General features: G+C 38.3%; 1 protein-coding gene across 8 annotated transcripts in view; it reads left to right on the top strand.

Annotated features, from left to right (window-relative positions):
- The window catches only part of DENND5B (DENN domain containing 5B), a 188184-nt gene that overhangs the window by 78382 nt on the left and 87465 nt on the right, over positions 1-22337 (top strand). For all 8 annotated transcript variants that reach the window (XM_027035852.2, XM_027035848.2, XM_027035851.2 and 5 more), the window contains one exon: positions 7955-8621. In XM_027035852.2, the coding sequence (XP_026891653.1) occupies positions 7955-8621 (667 nt within the window). The remainder of the gene's footprint in view (positions 1-7954; positions 8622-22337) is intronic.

Genomic DNA, 22337 nt, shown 5'->3' with positions numbered 1-22337 from the left:
TGTTTCTAAATTAATTGCTTTTATGTCTCTTTTAGTACCTGATTCAGAGATTTTCACAAAAAAAAAAAGGAGGGGTGGTGTATCATTAAACAGAACAATACAACAGTCATATCCCCAGAACTAACACATATGTCCACATTGACAAATTTGCTTCAGATCTGTACTTTTCTCTCTTTTTTAAGTTTATTTATTTTTGAGAGACAGAGTGAGTGAGGGAGGGACAGAAAGAGAGGGAGAGAATCCCAAGCAGACTTTGCACTATCAGCACAGAGCCCAATGTGGGACTCAAACTCAGGAACCGTGAGATCATGACCTGAGCCGAAACCAAGAGTTGGACACTTAAGTAACTGAGCCACCCAGGCGCTCCTGTACTTCTTTTAAATGAAGCAAAGCAATGCAAATGGAGCTGAAGTTCCCCTGCCTCCCTCTCCCCCATTAAAGATCTCTTTGAGGTAATCTGCAAATTGGCATCCATGGCTATTTATATAATATTCTGGTCAGTAGATCTTATCCTCAAGAATGTAGTGAACCTAGGGAATATTAGGAAGAAAATATGGTCAATGCATTTTTAAGCGAGTTATGAAGTACTAAGTGAAACATCTGATATATGATATTTTAAGTAACTAGAAGTCATAACTGTTGTAAAGCTCTTTATAATCTGTAAAGCTCTAAGTTTACAATTTACTGTTTACTTTGATGACAAAGAAGGATAGGGTGGAATGTTAAGCAAAGAGTAAAAAAAAGTAAAGGGTTGACTGAAAAAAACCTATTCAGGTGCCCATCTTGCAACATTCAAAGGAAAAAGAGCTGTGTATACTTTTTATAGATTCAGAAAGTACTTGAATTTGAAGTGGATAACAGTTACATTAATAGATTTGACATTAGAATGAAAGTAGGCCTTAATATTCATCCAGGTTTTAAGTTTATGTCTCACAATGAAAACTATAGGAATGGGGCTCTAATCCAGCCATTACTGAGGAGCCCACTTGTTTCCTTAATTTTGCAGCTAGAATATTTCACTGGCTTTTCAAACTCAACATGTCCAAAACTGAATTCATGATCTTCCCATGAGCCTTGGTCGGTGAACCATTCACCTAGTACATCCACCTAGTTGCCTAAGCCAAAAATCTGGATTGTCCTCGAAAGTTCTCACTTTCTTGCCCTCTCCCATGTGCGATCAGTTACCTACCTACTTCTCTCTGTTTCTACACACCCACCTTAGTCCAAATCACCAAGCTCTCTTACATGGACTGCTGCTCCTGTCCTTTCCATTCTTCACGCTAAAGCGTCTGCTTTTGCTGCCTCTTCTCTCTGGAAGGCTCTTCACTTCGCCTTCCTCTAGTGAATTCTTACTGAACCTTCAGATTCCATTTTAAACACACCTTTTTCAGAGAAACCTTCCCTGACCACCCTTCTGTCTACCTTTCAGTTAGTTCCCTTCAGGTTCTCTTAGCACCTTGGAGCTTTTTGTAGCAACTGTCACAGTTGCAATTAAATAATTGATTATGTAGCCAGTTATCAGCTGTGTGGGTCCTGCTATCATGTAAGCCCCACGAAGACAGGCACACTGTTTCTTATTCATTGCTCTGTCCCTAGTTTTACACATAGTAGAGGCTGAAATCATTGAATAAATGAAGGAATGTTGGCTTACTCACAATACTTCCCTTCCCTGTCTTTGTCTGTTCATGTGTTACCTCCACTGTAAAGTCATCTTAACTAGGAGTAGTTAGGTACTCTCTCTTCTCTGTTTCTATAACTTCTTGAACATACTCCATAGCAGCACTGAGCATATTATTTTGTAACCATTGGTTTGTGTGTGTGTCTTTCTTACCAGACTGTAAACTTCCTGAAAATACTATTTTCATATTTGTCTTTTGAATTACCAAGATATAATGTAATATATGACATAAAATAAATGTTTATTAAAGGGAAAAGGAGGGAGAGAGGGAACAAAGGTAGGAAGAAAGGAAAGGCAAATGGACCAATTCTGAATAATTTATCTTTTATTTGTGTAATAAGAGAGGGCATGGAAGTGATAGAACTACAGAAAATGAAAAAAGGAATTGTTAAAATTCTGGCCTGCCTGAAATAGTGCAGAGAGATAAGGACATGTAGTGACATCAGCTAGGAGAGTTACCCAGCATTGTGAGCCCACTTTGGCTAAAGTAATCTGATTACCAGTACAATCTGGTAAACAATGACAACCCTGAATATTTAGTTGTTGTATTGTGGGAGAGTGAGGTGGAGAAGCAATAATGTTAGTATATGGCAATAGTAGGGATAACAAGAGATTGTTGAATGCCATAGTGAGCAAATCTTGATTTATATCTCAGGTTTTCTGAAGAGTAAACCTGACAATTCATACAAGAATTCTCACTTTTAAAAATGAAAAAGCAATAGCATTTTCCAAGTCATGGTTCCCAGATTAGAAATATAATTCTTACTTTTTTTGATTTTAGAAGAGAATTTAAGAATTCTTACATCTGTTATCTGTAGCAGAGAAAATCATTCTTTACTTTGAGCACAACTTTTGGCAAGCTTTTCCTGTAAATGTTTGAATGCATGCTCAAGAAAGCTACAAAACCTTAAGGGAATATTTGGTAGCTGTTCCAAAACAGTTTGAGCTATAATTTTATGGTTTATGATGTCAGGAAAGCCTATCAATTAAATTAAATCTTTATTTTGACTTTGGAGGTCACTGTGTTTCTGTATTGCCTACTACATGTAAAAAGAGAACTCTACACTTAATCAAGAGAGGAACTAAATCTGGTCCTGTACCGCTAGCTATTGTTTTTGTTTTCTTGTCCATTTGTTCGTTCCTTTATTCATTTAACAAATACATGTATGTCATGCACCATGCTAAAGAAATTTGTGCAAAGCCTGGAGCAAGAAGGATTCACATCATCCTTTCTGTAATCTTTATTGACTATAATAAATGTGTCAGATGAGTTTTTATTCACAATATCAATAGAGGGTCTCATCTTGTACAATGGAAGCAGTTTGAATGTGAAGACATAATTATGAAAAGGTCCTGACATGACCTTTCCATACACAACTATTCCCAAGATTAGGAATAAACAAATTTTTCCTCTAGCAGAGTTGGGTGTTTGTGTGTTTTACCTGACTCTTTATCTTCTTCTACCCAAATATACATAGTAAGTTAATTATTTTCAACATCTATAAAAATAATTAGGTAAAGCTACTCTAGTTATTTCTAGGTCCCATATTCAGTGATACAGAAGACTTTTTCACTGACCAATAATGCTAAGCTTCATGGTGTTTGCTTTCTATCTTTACTATCAATCACCATTTATGGCCCCAAATAGTATATTGTTCTATGTGTGGTACTCTTGTATGTTTACGGTTCTTGAAATACAGTACCAGTCCTTGAGTCATTGCAGTCTAGAGAGCCAAACAAAATAGAGAAACTAGTAACGTGTGTCAGTGTACAATGTACATATGTATAGAGCGGTATAAGACTTTAATTGCTTCCCCATTCACTAAAGATGTTTTAGAGGAAAAGTGACATTTTAATAGCACTTATAGGATGAAAACAGTTATTTCTTACGGAATGGTAAAGGAAACTTCTAATTTAAGGTAGTGTTTATGTGGAGACTCAAAGAAAGTAAGAGAGGGTTTCTATTATCTATTGCTGTATAACAGACCATCCCAATACTACTGAAGTGGCCAGAAACATGGGTTGGCAATTTTTTTCCTAAAGGGCCAGTTAGTAAATGGTTGAGGCATTATAGGCCATACAGTTTCTGTCAGTTACTCATCCCTGCTGTTAAAATGCAAAAGCAGACACCGACAATGGATGGGCACTATTGTGTTCCAAATATTTTATTTATAAAAACAGATGGCAGATTGGGTTTGACCTAAGAACTGTAATCTGTTGACTCTTGATTTAAAACAACAAAATCATTACTTTGCTTACAAATCTGCAATTTGGGTAGGGTTTAGCAAGGTAACCCCACTGCTCTACTGGGTGTCAGAGTGGTTTGAAGCCTGAAGACTGGAATCATCTGAAGGTTCACTCACTCACAGGTATGTTTCCTGTGCTAGGAATATAGCTGGGGCTCCTCTTTCTCTATGTGATCTCTCGTTGTGGTCGCTAGCATGGCAGCTTCAGGTTAGTCAGATTTCTTATATGTTGGCTCAGAGCTTCCTAGTGTGTGTGACCAGAGAGAGAGAGAGAGGGATGGAAGTTGTATTGCCTTTTTTAAGTCTAGCCTGAAAAGCCACTTCGTTTGTCACTTGTCACCTCCATTACATTTTATTTGAACAGGCCAGAGTGGGCAAACTGTGGCCCTTGGGCCAAATCTAAGTGGCTACCTATTTATAAAGTTAGTTTTATTGGAACAAAATAATGCTCATTCCTTTATGTATTGTCAGTGGCTGCTTTTACACCACAATGATAATGCTGCGTAGTTGTGAAAAAGACTATAAGGCCTACAGAGCCTAAAATATTATTTGGCGTTTTTTTACAGAGCAAGTTTTCTGGTCCCTGGTGTAGGCATTTTCAGCCACCCATGCTCTTAATGGGAGATTGGCAAGTTTCTGGAACAGCTTGTAGAACTAGAAATATTGTTGGAGTCATTTGTAGAAAATACAGTCTGCCACAGGGAATGAACCAGGTGGAAACTTAGGAGAAGATAGCTCCAGCCGGAAGGAACAGCCAATTTTGGCAAGTACCTACTCCTGCTAGGTGTTTTCCACAGAAGACAATGTGGCCAGTGTTGCTGGAGCAGAGTAGGTGAGCTAAAGAGTAGTGGAAAATGAAGGCAGAGAAGTTGCCCGTGCCAGGTTCATTTAGGGCCTTATAGGGGACTTCTATTGTAAAGATTTCAGCTTTTAGTGAGATAAGAGGCCACTGGAGGTTCTGAGAAGAGTGACAAGATCTAACTTCTACTTTTTAAGGATCACTTTGGCTACTCTATGGGGAATAAATTATGGGGGACAAAGGCAAAAGCGGGGATACTGTTGAGCAGAATATTAAATAGTCATCTAGGCAAGAGAAGAAGATGGCTTAACTGAGAGTGATAAGAATAAAGGTAGAAAGAAGTAAATTTGTTTCTAAATATATTTTTGAAGGTAAAACCAATGGTCTTTGTTGATAGATTGGATAATGGAGTGGAAGAGGAGGAGAGAAGTCAGTGACTGTAAGGCCCTCAGGCATTCCTGCTGCCTCCTTGGAACCTCTTTGAAAACCACGGGCCTTCAGTGTAGGAAGATTGGCATGCTAAGAGACACATCTAATTCTGTCCCCCTCCTCCTAAAAACCCTTCAGAGGCTTTCCATTGTCCACTTCAGACTTTTTTTTTTTAATGTTTATTTATTTTGAGGGAGAGAGTGCATGTGCAACGTATTTGTACGCACTGGAGGGAGAGAGAGAGAGGGAGAAAGGGGGAGAGTGGGGAGAGAGGGGGGAGGAATATCCCAGGCAGGCTCCACGCTGCCAGCGCAGAGCCCAACACGGGGCTCGATCTCAACAAAGAGTGAGAGCATGACCTGAGCCAAAATCAAGAGTCTGACGCTCAACCGACTGAGCCACCCAGGCGCCCCTCCTCTTCAGACTTCTAATATGACTCACCAACCCCCTTCACGATCTAACCTCTAATTATTTCTCTTGTGTTCTCTCTCACTTCCCCCAATCTTGCATTCTGTTCCCCACCCACAAAAAAACATGTGTCAGTTCCTCAAACCCTCGTGTTCTATCTTCTGGGTTTCTTGTACACATGTCCTTTCTGCCTTCTCTTCATCTCACTAACATATATACTCATCCTCAGGTTTCCACTTGGACCTCTTTTATTTTTTTTTAAGTTTTTCTTTTATGTTTATTGATTTTTTGAGAGAGAGGAATGGGAGAGGGGCAGAGAGAGATGGAGACACAGAATCTGAAGCAGACTCTAGGCTCTGAGCTTTCAGAACAGAACCCTGTCAGTGCAGAGCCCGATGTGAGGCTTGAACCCACCAAGTATGAGATTGTGACCTGAGCTGAAGTTGAACACTTAACCGACTGAGCCACCCTTTCCCCTGGACCTCCTTTATTTTTATCTGGTAGCTCCTTTTCTAATCTCCTCGTAATGTCCTCCTGTGATGTTGTTTTCGTGGCAGTCTGTATTTACCCTATCGTAGTACTTGTCATACTTTACAGTTTATGATTTTTAAGTCGTGTGTTGCCCTTATTGGACTGGAAGCTGTGTAGGAGCAGGAGCATGTCTTTCTCACCAGTGTATCACCATCACAGGGCCTGGCTCATAAAGGCACTTAATAAGTGTTTGTTGACAGCTTGAATGAAGGACATGTAACTTTTAAGGTGAATTGCATTTTCTTAGTAATGTGGGGAGAACTTCTAAATTTTATGCCAGATCAGTTGTTAAATCTGAAAAAGAAAAATATAATATAATAACTGGTAAAATTATTTCTATGCAGAAAGCATATTGCAATACAAAAATAGAAAGGAATACGTAAAAATTAATAATGATCATTAAGTTAGGGTAGTTAAATTACAAGTTTTTTTGCTTAGTATATTTCAAATTTTCCATAAGGTTTTATTTCTTTTATTTAAAATGTGTTAACGAATCAATTCGAATTGCATTTTAAGAATCTTAAATATGGCATCTTTAATTCTTCAGGTAATTTTGTTCCCAGGTTTGGCTCAGTCCTGAGTAGTTACCAACCGAAAGCGTAATATCTACTGGAACAAATCTAAAATGTCTTTTTTTCTACCTTCTTCAGTAAATCAAAAAATCATTCTATTTTTAAAGTTTCTAAGATCAAGTATCCTGTTGTTCACAGTAGTGAAAATGATACTATTATTTTTATTCTTCTGTTTAACTTTTTTTAAAATTTATCAAATGAGATTTCACCTACTTCTCTATTCGTCTGAAACATTACCATCATTACTCCAAAAATAGTACTTAAGTATTTTTGTGTGTGTGTGTTTACTTCATCATGAAACTGTTTATTCCAAATTTTTATTGTTAAATGCCTTGTCCTTGAATTGTGGTATAGAGCCTGGCAGCGTGTTCTAACTTGGCACAGACTGGGTCCCCAGGTCTTTTTTGTGTTACTAGTCTCAGGGACCAATGTCAGCAAATGCAGCCTATGCACAAAAGTAGGTGCTGAGTGCACAAGGCTGAGCAGGAAGAGGGTGAAGGCTCTGACAGGTTGGCAGAACTACCAGGCTCCCCTCACGGAATCCGTCCCAGTGCAATGAGAATGAGAAACCAAAAGGTAAATCAGAAAGGAACTAAAACCCAGACCCCAAAATAGCTGGAAGCGGAGATGGGGAGGCACAGATGGAGACTTTAGGAGAGAACGTTGCAGCTGGAGGTCTCAGGGAGACAGCAGAAAGCACTCGGCAAGACCACCCAAACACAAAATCTGAACTAGCCTGCATTGGCAGGATGAGTGGGCAGAGCTCCCTTAGTGTGGTGTGGCTCCCACAATGGAGCATAGTACTTAAATATTTTTAAATATTTGAATTTAAATATTTTGTCTTTGAATATTTTGAATACCTCTGAATATTGTCTTTGAATACCTTTGAATATTTTGTCTTCAAGGAATTGGTTAGCAAATGTTGTAGATAAAGAAAGTGAGGCTCAGAAGAGTCACATGCTGTGCTGAAGGTCACAGGCTTGGATAAGATTGGGTAAGAGGTTTACTGGGAGTAAGTCAAAGATCTTCTCATTCTTAGTGAAACATCCTGCATGTAATACACAGCAAAGATGTTTTTCCTTGTGTATATATTTCTTTTAAAAATAATTTTATCTATGTGTGAATGAGGAACTTACAATGTATTTCTAATTTAAGACTGCTGCTAATAATATTAAATCCGGATAAAACCTGTGTCCTTTTGAGTCCTGTTATGTTAAAAACAACGAACATTTTTTCTGGTTTGAAGTTCTTTGTGTACTGCATTCTGATGCTTTTTCCCCTTCCTCCACAGTTGTGCATGCCTAAAGGGCTGTCTTTCAGAACTCAAACTGACAATAAAGACCCTCAGTTCCACTCATTTATAATTACCCGGGAAGATGGTTCTCGTACCTATGGTTTTGTTCTCACTTTTTATGAAGAAGTTACCAGTAAGCAGATCTGCACAGCAATGCAGACGCTCTACCAGATGCACAACGCAGAGCATTATAGCAGCGTGTATGCCTCATCCTCCTGCAGCATGGATTCGCTGGCAAGCAGTACTGACGAAGGAGATACAACTTCCCTTTTGAAACTCCAGCGCTACAACTCCTATGACATCAGCAGAGACACCCTGTATGTTTCAAAAAGTATATGTTTGATCACACCACTGCCTTTCATGCAGGCCTGCAAAAAATTCCTCATCCAGCTTTACAAGGCAGTTACCTCACAGCAGCCGCCACCCTTGCCGCTTGAGAGCTACATCCATAACATTCTTTATGAAGTACCCCTTCCACCTCCGGGGAGATCACTGAAATTTTATGGTGTTTATGAACCTGTCATCTGCCAGAGACCTGGGCCCAATGAACTCCCCCTCTCCGATTACCCTCTTCGAGAGGCCTTCGAGCTTCTGGGATTAGAGAACCTGGTGCAGGTGTTTACCTGTGTTCTTTTAGAGATGCAGATTCTTCTCTACTCACAAGGTAGGTCTTCCCTGGATTTTAAGTCTCTCCCCCCCAAAATACTTACGCTCTTCCCAACTACTGCATTTCCATTGGGTATATTACTAGAACCACACACTTAATGGTCAGAAGTCTTCTGTTTTGTGTGAAAGAAGCAGGTATAGGTGGGACCAGAGGCTAAGATGTTACTTCTCTTTGAGGTGTCAGTGGACCGTGGAGAAAAACAGGAAAGAATACAAAAGCATTAATCTGGCTGACTTAAGTGTATTATTTTTTAATGGAAATAGGCCCTTTCTTCCAGATAATGCATCATCATCATAAAAGAAACATTTCTTTTCATAATGAAAGTGAGAGAATGATGTTAGTACCAGGAACATGTAGACATCTTATTTTCTGCAGGTTGGTAAAGGTTCACATAAAAACTCAGTTGACGTTGGAAAGGGATAAATGAAGTTGTTGACTGCAGCTTCCTAAGGCAGTCAACTTTGGATCTTTCCCTGTGGGAGATGTCACTGGATGTGACTCTCTTGGGTCTAAGAGTTTCACCAGAGTTATGTGGAGTTTTTTTGTTTCATTTTGCTTTTTTTTTTAGTACCTAAAAAAAATTTTTTAATGTTTATTTTTGAGAGAGAGTGAGAGTGGGGAGGAGCAGAAAGAGAGGGAGACACAGAATCTGAAGCAGGGTCCAGGCTCTGAGCTGTTAGCACAGAGCCCGACATGGGGCTCGAACTCACAGACTGCAAGATCATGACCTGAGCCGGAGTCGGACACTCAACCGATTGAGCCATCCCAGTGCCCGGTGTTTTGTTTTGCTTTTAATTCCAGAAGGAAGTGACCTTTGTGATGTTTTTTAGTCAGAGTTCTCCCAGCACATACTTAGGAACTAACAAAATTTGAGTTTTATTTTTATGAGTGCATTTGTAATGTTGAGCCTAGAATACTGGTTCCAACCTGAACATGATTTTGCAGAAGAAATAGAGATGCTTTGTCTTAATGGATATGTGAATTGAAGGAAAATATAAAATGGTTGCTGTGCATTGACGGGTCCTTTGAAAAATGTGGCACAAATACTTGGGTTAGCTTTTTGCTAACTTGTATTTAAGCTAGCAGGATTGTAGTGCAGTCTCCTGACTGCTGCCATCAAGCTTATTTTACCACTTTCCTTTTTTTCTTTTCTATTTTAAATTATAAGTGAGCCTGAGCCAAGTAGGCTATATTTGTACTTCCCCATCTTGTGTGTATGTTGACACTATTTGTGTGTTGACAGCCCTTCACGAGGTTGTATTTTCTTCAGTTTATCCTACATAATGTTCTTTGATAATGTGTTCTGATGTCTCAGTTTTTGTTGTCAGGAAGTTCTCTCATGACCAATCTAAACTCTCCTTTCCTCTTGTTCTTACTTTCTTAGGGTTCATCATTACCTGTAGATCACTTGTTTGTATCTAAAATGTGAAACATTAAGTAATTCTCCCTCCCTTTCTCTTTCTTCCTCTCTTGCTTTTTACCCTGAGCAGGGTTAGGGTTAGAGAGTTGTTGGAAGAGGCAGGGGCTTGGAGCTTGATTCTCTCAGGTGTATTACCCTATGCAAAAAAAGAACTTAGATCTTAGATTGGCGAGGGATCTTCAAGGTCATTTAGTTCAGTTTTAGTTCTGCCTAGGGAAGTAGTTTGGGCCAGACAGAATATTGGTTTTTGAAATCATAGCGATCACAGGTTCAACTCTATTCTCTGTCACGTACCAACTGTAACCATGGACAAGTTATGTAATCTTCCCGAGTGTCAGTTAATTCATCTTTATGGAGATAACGGGGTTTTTTTCCTTGTCTCTCACTGATTTATTATGAAGGTTAAATAAAATCTGTACACAATAGTTGGGGCATAATTGGCACTAAATGATAGCTGATATTATTGTAATTATTATTAGTTTTATTAGTCCTACACAATCCTCTATAAATTATGCATATTTTCAGTTGTGTGGGTCAGCATATTATTGCATTTAAAGTATAGCTTTGTTAAATTAAATAGGGTATTTGTTTCAGTGTTGAGAACCTAATAAATGTTCTCTTATCCTGAATGTTAGGGCCTTTTTTTTTTTTCTTTTCTTTTTTTTTTTTTTTTTTTTTAGGAAAAAACCCTTTCATTACCACACTTCCTCTTTTAAGAAGCACTCTATGTCTCACGGCATGTGGTCTGTCCTGAGCTCTCATCTTTCTGCTGTTTGATTAGCTTATGCCAGCTGGTTCATGGAAGCTGTTAAAAAGTTATAGTTGATTAATATCTATCACTTTAGTTCAGTTTCAGATGAAGAAGCATGAGTATCTATGAGCATGTTTTTGTATTAAATGAAGTGCTTTTTGGTTTTTGTGAGGTTTTTTGGAAGTTTTTTGTTTTGGGGGGTTTTTTTGGTAATTTGGTTTTATGCTGAGAACAATAGATGAGTCCCTAGATTGTAGGACTCTCTCTGTCTCTAAATGAGTACGTGTGTGTGTACATTTTAAGTGTCATAAAAAGGAAAATCTTACACAGTAATTTTATAACCATTCATTGAAATCATTGTGTTAGGAATTATGCTATAAAAATGCCTTGTATGTTTTAGCTTATTTTTTTCTCTCTTCAACAGTGAGTTACTGTTCTTATCTATGTTTTATCAAAGGGAAGTTGAGGCTCAGGGAAGCTAAGTATTCTTCCTAAGATCACATAGCTATTAGGTAATGTGGTAGAACTAAGAATGGGGCTTAGATCTGTCTTTCTCCAAATACTTAACCACCATGTTAACTGTATTGGGCCTGCACTTAACCTTTCCTTATCTGCCTCAATATTTATTTTTAAATTATTAACTCACTCTGCCAATCTATTATTAAGGTATCATGCTAAATAACTGTACAGCATAGAATGAAAGCTCTGTGTAAATACACATTTTAACATTGACAGTGTCTCTCCCATTAGAGAAAGAGATTTCATTTAAATGAATGAAATAAAAGAGTCATTATGTTGATTTGTACTCTGTTGCCCTCCTTCATTTTTCCTGTGTTGAGAGGCTTTTAATAACATCTAATACTTCATTTCTTATTCACTGATATAGCTATGCCATAAAATTTAAAAACATTGCAAGTGCTAAAAACAATTACCAAGAAAACCCAAAGTGAATCAGAGTAGATGGATTTTAGTGATGAAACTGTCCTTCTAGACTCATTTGAAATTCTGGTCCATAGCCCATTTAAACAGATTTAATCTGCTATTTAGAGAGTGTATGTATCACACTCCCTTTGTGGTGGTAACTAGCTAGAAATTTTAAGTAGAGAATGTACCCAGGAGATGGAGGCTCTTTTCTAGGACCCCAAATCAGAGAATATCACTTTTTTCTGTACCCTGAAAATACCTGAAACGGGACAGTGGGAAGATTGGAGTATAATCTTCTTTACAAAGGACTAGTGGAAGAGGGGTACCTGGGTGGCTCAGTTGGTTGAGTGACTCTTGATTTAGGCTCAGGTCATGATTCCAAGATCCGAAGGTTGTGGGATTGAGCCCTTCTTCAGGCTCCACACTGAACGTAGAACCTGCTTAAGATATTCATTCGTTCATTCGTTCATTCATTCATTCTCTCTCTCTCTCTCTCTCTCTCTCTCTCCCCCTCCCTCCCTCTTCCCCTTTCTCCCCCTCCCGCCTTCCTCCCTCCTTCTCTCTCCAGCTTGAGCAAATATATGCACATACTCTCTCTTCTATCTAAAAAAAAAGAAAGGCATAGTGGAGGAATAAACGATAGGGGAACTTAAACACTAGTGTCTAATTTTTGATACCAATAATTAAAGTCTCAGGAACATTTTGAGGCCTTGCTTACCTTCTTTGACTCCTTACAATGGAAATAAGCAGTTACTCACAGCTCACACTAGACTGACATGCCAGCTTGTATGCCTTCACAGTGCTTCTCTCCCCTCCTTTCTTCCCCTCTCTCTTGTAAGTTGTGCATGAATTAACCTTGTCAGAAAGTAAAAGCCACTTAAAAGTTTTCTTGAAAAAGATGGGAGCCTTCTAATCACAAATTGCTACTCATGCTCAACTGAACATCATAGCTTATGGGTTATAGAGTTTTTAAATCATACAAGTAAACTTGGAATTTTGATGGCAGACAGTAGGATTCCATGACTTATATCCTAAAAGCAGTAGAGTTGTTTTATTTTATTTTTTTATGTTTGTTTATTTTTGAGAGAGAAAGAGGGACACACAGAACCTGAAGCAGGCTCCAAGCTCTGAGCTGTCAGCACAGAGCCCGACTCAAGGCTCAAACTCAAGAACTCTGAGATCATGACCTGAGCTGAAGTCAGACTCTCCACTGACTGAGCCAACCAGGTGCCCCTAAAAACAGTAGAATTTGACTAACTTTGGACAATGTCTTTATATTAGCTTTATTTTGTGATAAATAGAATCTTAATATTAAGACTTTTTCTTGTGGCACCTGGGTGGCTCAGTTAAGCTTCCAACTCTTGATTTCAGGTCAGGTTATGATCTCAGGGTTTGTGAGTCCTAGACCCTCATCAGGCTCTGTACTGACAGTGCAGACATTCTCTCTCTCTACCCCTCCCCTGTTTGTGCATGCTTGCTCTCTCTCAAAATAAATAAACTTTAAAAAAAAATAAAAGGACTGGGACACCTGGGTGGCATAGTTGGTTAAGCATCCAACTTTGGTTCAGGTCATGATCTCTCAGTCTGAGTTTGAGCCCTGCATCTGTGCTGACAGCTCAGAGCCTGGAGTGTGCTTCAGATTCTGTTTCTCCCTCTCTCTCTGCCCTTCCCCCGCTCTCATTCTGTGTCTCTCTCTGTCTCAAAAACAAACACTAAAAATTTTTTAAAAAACAGGACTTTTTCTTGCTGATGTTTTGTTGGATAGTCAAGAAGTTAATCCTTTGTATATTATATGTGTAGCACATACCTCCATTCAACATGTGGCTCTTAGTTTTCTTTTAGGGGTCTTTGATGAATTAAGATACTCATAATATTCATAAATTCAAATTTACCAACATTTTAATTTATAACTTACCTTTCTTTTCTATTTAAGAAATGCTTTAGTCTGAGATCATAAAACAGACTATATTTTTTTCTAAATATTTTGAAGTTGTATTTAGCATTAAAGACCTTACTCTATAAGAAATTAATTTGTGTTTGTTTTAAGGAAGAGATCAAACTTAATATTTTAGAAATATTTAGTTATCCCAGTTCTATTTCTTGAATAGACCATTGTTTTTTCCTGTGAGTAGGAGTGCCACTTCTATAATGTATAAATTCCTGTATGTGAGGGTTTATCTGGTGTATTTTAGTTTATTCTGCCAATCTTTCTGTCCCTGTACTAAATTAAATTACTGCAGCGGGGTGCCTGGGTGGCTTAGTCAGTTAAGCATCCTACTCTTGATCTCAGCTCAGCTCTTGATCTCAGTGTCATGAGTTTAAGCCCCACGTTGAGCTCCATGCTGGGCATGAAGCCTACCTAAAAGAAAAAAAAAATTGCTATAGCTTTAAAGTACGTCTTGGTATCTGGTAGGACAGTTCCCTCACTACCTTATTTTTTCCCCAAGAAATAGACTAATTTATTCAATACACATTTTTTTCATGTGTGTATATCTACATTATAATACAAAATAGTGACATCATTTTAGCACTTAGCTCAATAAGAGCTTTCAAAATCATTAATCTTTTGAAGTCGCACCATCATTAGAGCTTTCTAACATAGATAATGCTGTGTTACAGATAATGCTCACTCCCTATTTTTATTGAAAGTGCATTGAATCCAATTTGAGACAGTGATATACTTACAATTTAAGTTTCCCTTTCCATAAAAATGTAATCTCTCTCCATTTCTAAGGGTCTTGTTTAATGTCTTCCAGTAGTAAAGTTTTACAACAGTAGATAATAGCAAATAATGACAGTTTTGTTTCTTCTATTCCAGTATTTCTCATTTTTACTTATTTTTCTTGTCTTTCTACACTAGGCTCTCAAGTATAATATAGAATAGAATTAATAGTAGCAGACATCCTTGTCTTTTTCCTGATTTTAAGAAGAATGATTTTAATGTTTAGCTATTAAGTGTACCATTTGCTGTAGTGTTTTTGGTAACTACCTTGTACCAGGTTAAAGAAGTTCCCTTTTATTTCTAGTTCAAGTTTTTAAGAGTCATGAATTCATCTTGTATTTTATTGACTGCTCTTTCTGCATCAAGAAAGATGATCATGTTTTTATCATTTTGATCACTTAATAAGGGGAAAAATCCACCCCTGTATTCCTGAGTTAAACCTTACTTGGTCATGATATACTATTGCTTTTTTTTTTTTTTTTTAATTTTTTTTTCAACGTTTATTTATTTTTGGGACAGAGAGAGACAGAGCATGAACGGGGGAGGGGCAGAGAGAGAGAGGGAGACACAGAATCAGAAACAGGCTCCAGGCTCCGAGCCATCAGCCCAGAGCCCGATGCGGGGCTCGAACTCATGGACCGCGAGATAGTGACCTGGCTGAAGTCGTACGCTTAACGTACCACGCCACCCAGGCACCCCTACTATTGCTTTTTTAATATAGAGCTTGATTTAGTTGGCTAATATTTTTATTAGAATTTTTACATCTATGTTTTTTAATGATATGACTTATAATGTTAATTTCTTGTACTGTCTTATCTGGTTTTTGGTATTCAGGCTATTCTATTATACGTTGAGTTGGAAAGTGTTCTCTTTTTTTCTGGAAGATTTTACTTAGGGAAGTGTTTATTTAAGGTTGTAATTATTTGTTCCATGACTGAGAGAACTTGTCTGTAAACTGTTTGGTCTTGTTGGAAAGATGTAAGATACCAATTCAGTGTTTTTAATGGTTTGTTTAGTGTTTTTGTTTCTCCTTCCCCTTTTGCCCCTCTCCTCCTCCTCCTCTTCCTCCTCCATCGCTGTCATCGTCGTCGTCGTCGTCGTCGTCGTCATCATCATCATCATCAACCATGGACACAGACCAACTAATGTTTTATTATACCACAGGCTGCCCCCTGGTATTTGACCATGGATCCCATATAGCAAAACATGCTGTATCCCGTATAGTTAAAACATGCTGGCACATTACTAGTCCCATCCAGTCATTAACAATGAGTTCAGTCCATCATCCTTATTGTATGAAAGTGTCTTCCAGGCTGAGGTCACTCAGGTTTGCAGACTTCTATTCAAACTTGTCAAAGGTTCCCAAAGCAGTAGTGGTCTGAGCAATATTTGGCTTCACCCTTTCAAGGTATCTGATATTTTTGAGCTAAGAGACAGTGTTACCTCTTTCTCTAAGCCTCTTTTGAGGTGTTCATGTATATTGGATTTCCCTTACTACAGACTCATTTATTCTTTCCTTTACCCTCAGCTACTGTTCCTCCTTCATTTTATTTATACCCAAATTCTTCCACCTTTTGAAGGGAAGACACACCTTAGGTTCATTTATGGTATAGGTAGGCTGTTGGGGCACCTGGGTGGCTCAGTCGGTTGAGCATCCGACTTCAGTTCAGGTCATGATCTCACAGTTTGTGAGTTCAAGCCCCGCATCTGGCGCTGTGCTGACAGCTCAGAGCCTGGAGCCTGCTTCGAATTCTGTGTCTCCCTCTCTCTGTGCCCCTCCCCCGCTCATGCTCCATCTCTGTCTCAAAAAAATAAACACTTAAAAAAAAAACACAGCACAAGTAGGTTGTAGGATTCTACAAGTGATGATGGGATCTGGCAACCCCTTACACATTCCACAGTCAGTCCTATGGGAAAAGAGGCTCCTGGCTGTATCTCTACCTTGCATTCTCCTTGTAATTAGGTCCTACATAAACAGTTTCCATTTTATTTTGGAATCCATCTTAACATTGCCTTCTCCATTAGAGTGTTTTTCCAACATTACTTGATACAGCACAAGCTAGTAATTGCCTCTCAAATAGGAATTCTCTAGTCCAACATCCTAATACTTATCATTAGGAGATGCTCACAGATTTTTGCCTTAACCCCAGATTATGCTCTACACGTAGGGCTGTGGTACAGAATTTGTCCATACCATGACTCCTGCTGCTTTTGTACACTGTGTAGGCTCAGGCAGTTATTCCCATTTAGCATGTCCAGTTAATATTGCTTGAAGAGTAATCTATGTGCTTTCTGTTTTTCTTTTGGGGGAGGTTTTCCACAGACATACATAATATCCACTCCCATAAAACATTCAGGTAAAGCCTATTTAAACATTGTAATTTTTACCCAAACTTTTACCTTAATGCCATCAACCTTAAAACTTTTTTATATTCTATCTAATTGTAGCCTGTATTAAAACTTCACTAAAGGGTTTTAGTACCACAGTGCATGAAGCTCCTGAGTAAAGAGTCTCAGAAACTTCTCTTCACCTGCTGACCATTTTCCCCATTCTTGTGCATTAGGTTTGGGTCTCCAGCAGGGGGGTGAGTCAAGAGACCTTAGCCCTTTTATCAATCTTTATCTTGATTAATCTGCCTGACTGTTGCCCTAGATGATTCCAGGTCTGGTTTCTCATTGTAATCTTTGCCTTTCCCATATTTTAAATTTCTCCAGACTGGGGTAAATAGACCCAACTTGTTTGGCCCTATTTTATTTTATTTTATTTTATTTTATTTTATTTTATTTTATCTTATTTTTTCAGTTTATTTATTTTGAGAGAGGAAGAGTATGAGCAGGGGAGGGGCAGAGAGAGAGAGGGAGAGAGAAGGAATCCCAAGTAGGCTCCACGCTGTCAGTGCAGAGTCCAGCACGGAACTTGAACTCACAGACCACAAGATCATGACCTGAGCCGAAACCAAATCGGACACTCAATTGACTGAGCCACCCAGGCACCCCATATTCACCCTATTTCTTAATAATTCTCTCTTCTATCTAAAAAAAAAGAAAGGCATAGTGGAGGAATAAATGATAGGGGAACTTAAATACTAGTGTCTAATTTTTGATACCAATAATTAAAGTCTCAGGAACATTTTGAGGCCTTGCTTACCTTCTTTGACTCCTTACAATGGAAATAAGCAGTTACAGCTCACACTAGCCTGACATGCCAGTCAGATGCTTAACCAGCTGAGCCACCCAGGAGCCCCTTATACTCTAGGTTAAAAGTTTTGGGTTTCTTTTTTTTTTTTTTTTTTACTCTCTTAGCACTTTGAGAATAATGTTCTACCATCTTCTGGTTTCCAGTGTAGCTCTTGAGATATAATCTGTCACAATCACCCTAATTGTCATTCCTGACCAGAAATCTGTTTTTTCACTCTGGCTGTATATGAGATTTTCTTTTTGCCTTTCATGACCTATATTTTGACTGTGATTTATCTAGATAGGATTTCTTTATTTGTTATGTTTGTGATTTGTTGTATTTCCTGAAATCTTGTGTCATTGTGTTTCAGTAGTTTCTGGGAAATTTTCAACTATCTTCCTAAATGTTACTTCTGTCCATCTTTTTTTCTTTTTTTTCCTTTGAAACTCTAATTAAATCTGTTAATCTGTTTCACTCAGTCTTTCATATCTCTCAAACTCTTTTTCTGTCTTTTCTCTGTGTTCTGCATGATTTCTCCACATCTGTCTCCAGCTTATTTATTTTCATTTTACCTGTGTTTAATCTGTAGTTAACCCTTCCTTTGACATTTTACTTTCAGTGGCCCTAAAACGGTTTTATTTCTTAATTCTTTCTTTAATTTCCTTAAACATATTAAACATATGCATTTCATATTATTTATCAGATAAATTCAGTATCTGATAGGTTGAGGATTGAGGGTTTCTTCCTTCAGGAATGATTTGTATTTTCTTTCACTAAACATCTAAGTTCACTGGCAACACAGGTCTCCTTTTATTTTATTTTATTTTATTTTATTTTATTTTATCATTTTTAAAATTTTTATTTGAGAGAGAGTGTGCACAAGCAGAGGAAGGGCAGAGAGAGAGGGAGAGAGAATCCCAAGCAGGCTCTACATTGTTAATGCAGAGCCCAAGATGGAGCTCAATCCCATGAACCGTGAGATCATGACCCGAGCCAAAATGAAGAGTCAGACGCTTAAGCAACTAAGCCTCTCAGGCACCCCTTTATTTTGTTTTAAGTAGGCTTCACACTCAGTGCAGAGTCCAACATGGGGCTTGAACTCATAACCCTGAGGCCAAGACCTGAGCTGAGATCAAGAGTCAGAGGCTCAACTGACTAAGTCTTCGGACACCGAAGGTGCCCCTTCACATACAGGTCTACCTTAAATTAAAATTCTTCCTCTTTGTGTTTCTTTGGGTCATATCTGTATGACTGCATGACTTTGGGCCCTAAATATACCTGAATGTTGGCCAGTAGATAAGAATTCTCAAGGGGTTTTTTTTACCTCTTCTTCCCAGAGCAAGGACCAGGACAGATGAATTTCTTGTCAGCACAGTGGTTTTTGTTTTTTTTTTTTTTTTTAATTCTTGTTTCATTTTTGTTTTTTCCTTTTTCCATCTCTTTTCCCTGAAATTTCTACCATTTGGGGGTCCTGGCTTTATACAACAGGATCTACTGTCTGAATCCCACCCCTTCTTGGACTTTGTTCTCCAGCATGCACAGAAATAAAACTGAAGCTGTAGGCCACTTGGGATCAGTAAATGCCTCAAAGATAGCTAGACTTTTGAGCTTTACCACACTGGACTCTTGTTCCCATTTTGTTTCTGGCCCTAATGACTTCTTCCCCTAATTTTTGCAAATCGATATATTCATGAACTGAATGTTTTAAAATTGTTTTTTTAGTATTTTAGTTTAGGTTAGGAGCTCTGCGGATGCCTGGGTGGCTCATTTGGTTGAGTGTCTGACTTCAGCTCAGGTCATGATCTCACAGTTTGTGAGTTTGAGCCCCACATCCGACTCGGGTTCACTGCTGTCACTGTAGAGCCTGCTTTGGTTCTTCTGTCCCATTCTCTCTCTGCCCTTCCCCCGCTCATGCTCATTCTCTCAAAAGAGAGGGGCACCTGGGTGGCTCACTCAGATGGGCGTCTGACTTAGCTCAGGTCATGATCTCGCGGTCCGGGAGTTCAAGCCCCCCACCTTAGGCTCTGTGCTGACAGCTTGGAGCCTGGAACCTGCTTCGGATTCTGTCTTCCTTGCTCTGTGCACCTCCCCCTCACACACACACACACACACACACACACACACACACACTCTCTCTCTCTCTCTCTCTCTCTCTCTCTCAAAAATAAATAAACATAAAAAATTTTTAAAAAGATAGATATACAGGTAAGATGATAGATAGGTAGGTAGGTAGGTAGATAGATAGATAGATAGATAGATAGATAGATAGATAGATAGATAGATAGATAGATAAAGGAGCTCTAGTCCACCATACTGCCATAAATAGAAGTGTTTGAAAAAGATCACTGGGGCTCCTGGGTGGCTCAGTCGGTTAAGCGTCCGACTTCAGCTCAGGTCACGATCTCGTGGTCCATGAGTTCTAGCCCCACGTCGGGCCCTGGGCTGATGGCTCGGAGCCTGGAGCCTGCTTCCGATTCTGTGTCTCCCTCTCTCTCTGCCCCTCCCCCGTTCATGCTCTGTCTCTCTCTGTCTCAAAAATAAATAAATGTTTAAAAAAAATTTTTTTTTTTAAAAAAAGAAAAAGATCACTGAAGTAAAATTAAAATGAAGATTGATTGTGTTACTTACTACAGAATCTAACAACTGCTAGGTATAATTTAACTATTAATAATATAAAATAGGAAAGTTATCCAGGTCTGTTTTCTCTTTTACAATAATTACCAATTGTATTTAACCTACTTTCAATAATTCAAGTACATAGTTATATACATAGATACTTAATCTTCTGTTGAAGCAATAAGAGATCTCACTTTTCACGGGTAGTCATGGGTATTAGAAAATTATATTCTTACCAATAGATACATATATTTTTATTTTAAATAATTTGTTTTAAAAAATGCCTGATGTCAGGGCACCTGGGGGGCTCAGTTGGTTAAGTGTCTGACTCTTGGTTTCCTCTCAGGTCATGACCTCACACTTTATGAGTTCAAGCCCTGCATCAGGCACTGTGCTGGCAGCTGACATGGAGCCTCTCTCGCTTTCTCTTTGCCTCTCCTCCATGCACACATGTGCTCTTTCTTTCTTTCTCTCAAAATAAATAAATAAACATTTAAGGGCTGCTGGAGTGGCTCAGTTGGTTGAGCGACTCAGGTTCAGCTCAGGTCATGATCTCACAGTTGATGGGTTTGAGCCCTGCATGGGGCTTACTGCTCTCAGCCTGTCATGGAGCTTGCTTTGGATCCTCTGTTCTCCTCTCTCTCTGCTCCTCACCTGCTCACACTGTCTCTCTCAAAAAATAAATAAAACATTAAAAAAACTTAAAAAAAAAAAAGTTTAAAAGAAATGCCTGATGTCAAGCCATTGCCAATGATTTTTTGAGGCTCTACAGAGTGTCATGGCTTACTTGTGATTAATGTACTTTTTACACTTAAAATTGTGAATTAAATAAGAATTTTTAATAATAACACAATTCTCGATGAGTCCTTGGTTCATTACCTATTTTGCAAACCTTATTTGACTTTGAGACACGTGTATATTTTTGTAAAAATCATCCAGTGTCAAAAAATCCTTTTCAGTTAAATTCAGATTATTCTCATCAATTACCCATTTTTTTGTGGATTTTTTGCCCACAAAGTATCTTTATATAGATTAGATTTAGCAAGTTTTTAGAAAATTGTGTTTAAAGAAACACACATATAATTGGGGCATAGTCAGTTGAGCATCAGTCAGTTGAGTGGCTCAGTCAGTTGAGCATCCAACTCTTGATTTTGGCTCAGGTCACGATCTCATGGTTCATGAGATTTGGCCCCTCCTCAGGCTCTGTGCTGACAGCATGAAGCCTGCTTGGGATTCTCTCTCTCCCTCTCTCTCTGCCCCTCCCCTGCTTGCTCTCACTCTCAAAAAAAAGAAACACATACAATTCACCATCTTAATTTCTTAGTGAACAGTTCAGTAGGATTAAGTATATTCACATTGTTATGCAGTCAATCTCTAGAATTTTTCACCTTGTAACACTGGAACTTTATACCTGTTGGACACTTCCCTTCCCCATGTCCCCCTCCTTCCAGCCCTTGGCAACTACCATTCTGCTTTCTATTTCTATGAATTGACTACTTTAAATACCTCATATAAGTAGAATCACATAACATTTGTCTTTTTGTGACTGGCTTATTTCACTCAACGTAAGTGAACCTTAGGGTTCATCCATGTTTTAGCATGTGTCAGAATTTCCTTCCTTTTTAAGGTTAAATAATATTCCAGTGGGTGTATATGCCACATTTTATTCATCCATTTATCCATTGACAGACACTTGAGTTGCTTTATCTCTTAGCTACTGTGAGTAATGCTACTAAAAACATAGATGTGCAAATATCTCTTCAAGTCTCTTCTTTTAGTTCTTTTGGACATATACCCAGAAGTAGAATTTCAGCAAGTTTTTAATCCCTAGCTGCTGCCAAGCACCCTTTGGTTTTCTATGTTAGTAATATAGATGTGCTTTTAATAGGTCCAGTATATCCCATTATATAACTGGCCATAATTATTTTAACCAGATTCCTCTTGCTAGATATTTAGGATATTACAAATAATTTACTGTTATAAATGATACTTTATACATAAAATATTATGTACATATATTTTTGTACACTTAAATGATAAATTCCTAGAATTGGAACTGATAGGTTAAATGATCTTATCTGTATGTATTTTTTTTTAATTTT

This window comes from Acinonyx jubatus, chromosome B4 (genome assembly GCF_027475565.1).
Source record: "Acinonyx jubatus isolate Ajub_Pintada_27869175 chromosome B4, VMU_Ajub_asm_v1.0, whole genome shotgun sequence".
In the NCBI taxonomy this organism is placed as follows: Eukaryota; Metazoa; Chordata; class Mammalia; order Carnivora; family Felidae; genus Acinonyx; species Acinonyx jubatus.
Note: the sequence above shows the minus strand (reverse complement) of the source record. Positions and strands in the feature narration are given on the sequence as shown.